Genomic DNA, 5,214 nt, shown 5'->3' on the forward strand with positions numbered 1-5,214 from the left:
TGCAATATATTCTCTTTAGTTTAAATATTAAAATTTTTTAAAGAACACAATATATATTGATTGTATATATTGAAATACAGACAATAACTGTCGTTATTTTTATTTGAAATTATTCTTAAAGTCGCCATCTTGAATTTATTTCATTTTTGTCGATAGTTATCGATTTTAAAATTGATCAATAATTATTAATTAATTTTTTATTTTAAATAAATTATTTTTTGGCAGCATATATAGTAATAAACAATTGCTTGATTAATATTATAGGTTTCTAAAAGTTGCTCTTTTAGGATTCTGAAGTTATAGTTGAAGCTTTGGTTTCATTGCAAATTTTATTATCATTAATATCATTATTATCATTGCCTCCTTAAAAATAAATAAGAAAAGTTTTATATATATTATGAAACTTATATTTATATAAATAAATGAAATCATTTGAAGTGCAATTATAATAAATACCATTTCTATCTTGTTTTTCTTTGATTTGGATTTCGGCAGAAATTTCCATTAATTCCTTCTTAATATCATGATACTTTCTTATTTCTTTTCTTAACTTACTGGAGTAGTATAAGTTTTCAAAAAAATAATCATCAAAACAATCTTCTGAATCAGCATCGTAGCCCTCATCATGATCATCAACATATTTATTCGCATGGTTGACATTCTTGTCGGAATCCTTTAAGGGAAAATTTTCAAAATGTTGCTCAGTTATATTGTTTGCTGGAATTAATTGTGTTAAAAGATGTGAAATTACTAAATGCTTCAAAACCTTGGTGTAATTGGCTTTTTGATTTGGGTCACTTGCTGTAGTTGTACCGTTTGTACCAACAAAGCCATACGAATCAGTGGCTTTAAATGGAGTGCTTGAGCAACGTGGAGCAATTTCACGCGATGTACTATTATTACGATTTTTATTATTTTCATTAAATGGTACACTAGGTGGTGCGCTTGAAGGATCCCAATTTCTTGAATACGGCATATTTTCACGTGTATTGCGGTGATATGAAGGTTTTGTTGTACGATTATTGAACCATTGAGAGTTTCCATTGTACTGACGTTCTCTACTTCGACTACGATAATTATTACGGTCGTAATATTTACAGCGGTGTTCAGATCTAACGTCATGTTGTATATAACTTGGATAATAAGGCGCATTTCGATCACGATAACGATGCATACCTTTCTCAGTTCTATTATTACGATCTGGTGCTGAAATTAATTATGTTCAATATTTTTTTCGTTGCAATTTAATTTAAATGATTAATAATATTTTAAATCAAATATTTACATCTGTAACGACGAGGTGAAGGCGGCTCGCGTAAACTCATCTTTCCGTTTTTTAAATCATGTACTCGAAAAATTAAAGAATAACTTTTCAAAAACTTATTGTGTTAATGTCAACTTTTTTGTTTTAAAAGCAGGGTTGCAATTAACTTCATATAACTGTGTTGTTATGTTAAAAATATTTTACTTAGACTCTAAATTCAATTTACCATGCTCTATTAAATTAATACGTTTAACATTCCATGCCACAAGAGATAATGCTTGGAATGTGGTTGTATAAATAATATAAGAAATGTAGCACTCTTATTAATTTGTCATACTACGCTGTTTGTTCTTCATAAATAATATTAAAATTAAGTTTAAACTTCAAAATTTAGCTGATTTATTATAAATGAGCTCATTTATATGAAAGCTATTTGTATGGTAAATCATCCTCATTAGTGATTTTAATGAGCAAAACCTCCTAAATAAGACAGTGTGAACGTACAATTCTTATTTTACGCGAGTCATTTATTTTACTTAAATTTTTCCTTAAAAGTTTAGAGTTAAGTGAACAGTGAAATAAAAAAAAAACAAAAAGCAATTTAGTTTTCTTAAATGTGCTATTTTATGTAATTTGTCTTCGTATTATTCACTGTTTATAAAAAAAATTTTTAAATGTGATCCTACACGCTTATCGAGATAAATACATGTAGCAAGAATCTATTAAATATTAAATTTTATTAAATATTAACTGAGCTAATGTACTGCTCGAGACTGGGTATACATACGAATGCAAGCTGTAGATTCTGTGAAGAGAATTAGAAGTTGGCTACACATGTTCTGTTAGAATGCCCTGTGATAATGCACATACGGAATAGGCTTCTGGGAATGTATATTTTTACGAAAGAGGTAATAAAACTCTGTAAATTGGGTTCTATACTACTTTTTATTGACGCAACAGGGTTTTGAGACCTACTCTAAACTCAGAAGGGGGCATAGTAGATCCGACGGTCGCAGAGCAGTAATAATATACTGCTCATCTTCTGATGATAGTTTGTAGATAAAGTTCCATAATAATCAAGAAAATTTATGTGATTATATAAAAGATATACATTGTGACCGAAAAGCTTTCGGAAATTCTCATTTAAAATTCGCGCGCTGTATATTTTTCGATATTTTAAGTTTATGTAGTTTGGCAGCACTGTCCTTAATTACTATGCCAAAAATGAGCGCGATCTGTCAGACAGTTCGTTTACGGCAGCTGTTGAAACCAGTTCACCTCAGTAGTGCGTTGCGAAAAAAACAATGGAAAAAAATATTGAACAAAGAGTTTGCATCAAATTTTGTTTTTCGAACGAAATTTCGTGTGCAGAATCGTTGCGAATGCTACAAAAGGCTTATGGGGAATCAGTTTTATCGAAAACTCAAGTTTATGAGTGGTACAAAGCCTTTCAGGACTGTCGTACGACCGTCGAAGACATGCCGCGTTCTGGACGACCTTCGACCTCTACCACCGACGAAAACATTGAAAAGGCAAAGGAAATCGTGTTCAAAAATCCTCATGTGAGTGTTAGAGAGATAGCACGAGAGCTAGGCATCGGTCGTGAGATGGCTCGTTTGATTTTGGTGGACAATTTGTGTATGCGACGTGTCAACGCCCGGCTTGTTCCGATTCACCTCAATTTGTTCAACATTATCAACGATTTTAAGGCCAAACATTCAATAAATACCATCGAACAGCCACCGTATTCACCTGATCTTGCACCGTGTGACTTTTTCCTGTTTCCCAACCTCAAATTACCACTCAGAGGAACGCGTTTTGAATCCATAGAAGACGTAAAACAGAATTCGCAGAGGGAACTCAAAGCCATACCGGAAAGCGCCTATAAAAAATGTTTTGATGATTGGAAGAAACGTTGGCATTTGTGTATCGCTTCTAATGGAGCATATTTTGAAGGAGATAAAATAAATATTGATGAAGATTAAGAATTTTGCGTTTTATTTAAAATTTTCCGGAAACTTTTCGGTCACAATGTATGTTTCGTTAGTACAAATAGTTATAAGAAATGAACAGATGTACAGTGTTTAAATTTAATTATATGGTGTATTAAACTGTATACCGTTATTAAATTTAACTTTTACATGATCAAATTTGCAGAACATATTTTAGAAACTTTTATCTCTACTATTATTGCATATAAATTTCATTTTAATTAGTTTAAGATAGTTCCTCGCGTTTATAAAAGTTATATTTTCATCAATGTGGCTTAAAAGTCTTATGAGTGAAGAGAGTTTTATTCTATGTTTATATTACGAACTTTAGTGAACGAACTTTGCTAAAGTAGATTCCCAAACGTCAATCCTATAATTGTCATTTCGGTTTTTATTTTAATAATAGTTGTTTTTCTTAATATATTGATGAGCAATCAGCTGGAAACTTTATTATGGAAACTTGGGTAGTTATTTATAAATAAATATTGCAAAATTGATTGTTTTTTTAAAAAAATAAATAGAGAACAAAAATGCATAATAATCGTATTAACAGAATTTTGAGAAGACTTTCGATTGGTGTATAGAAAGTAGGTCTCTGATGCTTATTTTAAAAACTATACGAAAAAAATTAGCAAATATTGATATTTTCAAAAAGTTTATTTGTAGAAAAATCTAGGAACGGTACTAATTTGCACGCAAATTTCCATAACAGAGAATTAATTAAATTATTAGCAGCAAAAAGAATATAAAAATAGAGTACTACGATAGAGTAGAATAGAATAGATAGAATTGAGTACTACAATATCTAAAGTATAGAAAATATGCTCAAGAAATAAAATAAGTAAATTTAAATTCAATATTTTGACTATTCAATTAAATACCTCTGAAAAACTTTCCACAGCAACGTCGCTAACTTGGTACTAGCAATATATTAGGGGTATTCACTATTTCGTGCAAAGTCATTGCAAGTTGCACGAAATGCAAGAACGCTACAACAAAATTGCAAGAGTGCGAGAATACCTTTGTTGCAGAATTATAACATGGCAATGAAGCAGCTGTTTTTACAGCAAACCACATCCACGTGAGAAGTAACAGAAGCCAAAACAGCTGTTTTTATTCCTTTTTTGTTTCGTTGCAAGAATATGTACATGGATTTAGATAGATAAAAATGCTCGCGGAAGAAATGCCATTCTACACATTTGCACAAATGCCAGCGACTGCAACATATGAAAGAAAAAATTAAACATTTGGTTTAGAAAAAGGGACTTCCCCTAACACCAAAATGGATTCGACTTATAGAATGCACTTTCTCATATTCCTTTGGGCTCATATAAATGAGCTCATTATGAATAAATCAGCTCATTTAAGGCGAAAAATGTCGAAAATAACCCTTAAAATTTATTTCCCACTAAGGAAATCACTAAAATTTGAAATATGTCATATGTTTTAATGTAAAATGTCAACAAACAACAGCTCTAAACATACCATATAGGTATGCTAACAAAGTAAGTATTAAATAAAATGTAAATTTAATATATCAATTATATATTTAATTTTTTTATGTGATATATTATAAAGTGAAGTTTATTATTGTCCTATCAGTTCCATAAATTAGCTTATTACAATATAAACATTTACTCATTAATATAAATGAGCAAGTGCCTAAAAGAGACAGTGTGAATGTACTATTATAAGGTAAGTTACAACTATAAAAGGTAACAAATTTGAACATTATTTTGAATTAGTTGATATGTAGTTTGAGCCATAATAAATGACATATAACAATTTTTGTAAATTTGAATGTTTATAAAATAGTTTTTGCACTGTGTATAAGCGATTGCGAAAATTTCTCTTTAGTAATTTAAATGTGATGAAGTGTGAACAAAACTATTTGTGAAAATCTTGCTTGAATACAGTTTTCATTCAAACGTAACCTCTTTTAGTTTTATTTACAAATTT

General features: G+C 30.0%; 1 protein-coding gene across 2 annotated transcripts; it reads right to left on the reverse strand.

Annotated features, from left to right (window-relative positions):
- Positions 1–225: 225 nt before the first annotated feature.
- On the reverse strand, positions 226–1,368 carry LOC119672804. Of its 2 annotated transcripts, XM_038083944.1 has the most exons (4): positions 1,286–1,368; positions 752–1,206; positions 457–673; positions 226–363 (listed from the first exon to the last, which is right to left on the reverse strand). In XM_038083944.1, the coding sequence occupies exons 1-4, from the start codon at positions 1,323–1,325 to the stop codon at positions 284–286; spliced, it is 792 nt and encodes a 263-aa protein (XP_037939872.1). In that variant the 5' UTR covers positions 1,326–1,368; the 3' UTR covers positions 226–283. The 2 variants fall into 2 exon arrangements, with proteins under 2 accessions (XP_037939872.1, XP_037939871.1); XM_038083943.1 differs by having other exon boundaries at positions 457–1,206.
- Positions 1,369–5,214: the final 3,846 nt, after the last annotated feature.

Source organism: Teleopsis dalmanni, chromosome 1 (assembly GCF_002237135.1).
Source record: "Teleopsis dalmanni isolate 2A chromosome 1, ASM223713v2, whole genome shotgun sequence".
NCBI lineage: Eukaryota > Metazoa > Arthropoda > Insecta > Diptera > Diopsidae > Teleopsis > Teleopsis dalmanni.

Excerpts from the sequence above, each read along its gene's own strand:
- LOC119672804 (XM_038083943.1), bottom strand. The coding sequence starts at position 1,325 with ATGAGTTTACGCGAGCCGCCTTCACCTCGTCGTTACAGAT. Across the intron at positions 1,207-1,285 it reads TTCACCTCGTCGTTACAGAT|CACCAGATCGTAATAATAGA; the intron begins GTAAATATTTGA and ends AATTAATTTCAG. Across the intron at positions 364-456 it reads AGAAAAACAAGATAGAAATG|GAGGCAATGATAATAATGAT; the intron begins GTATTTATTATA and ends TTTATTTTTAAG.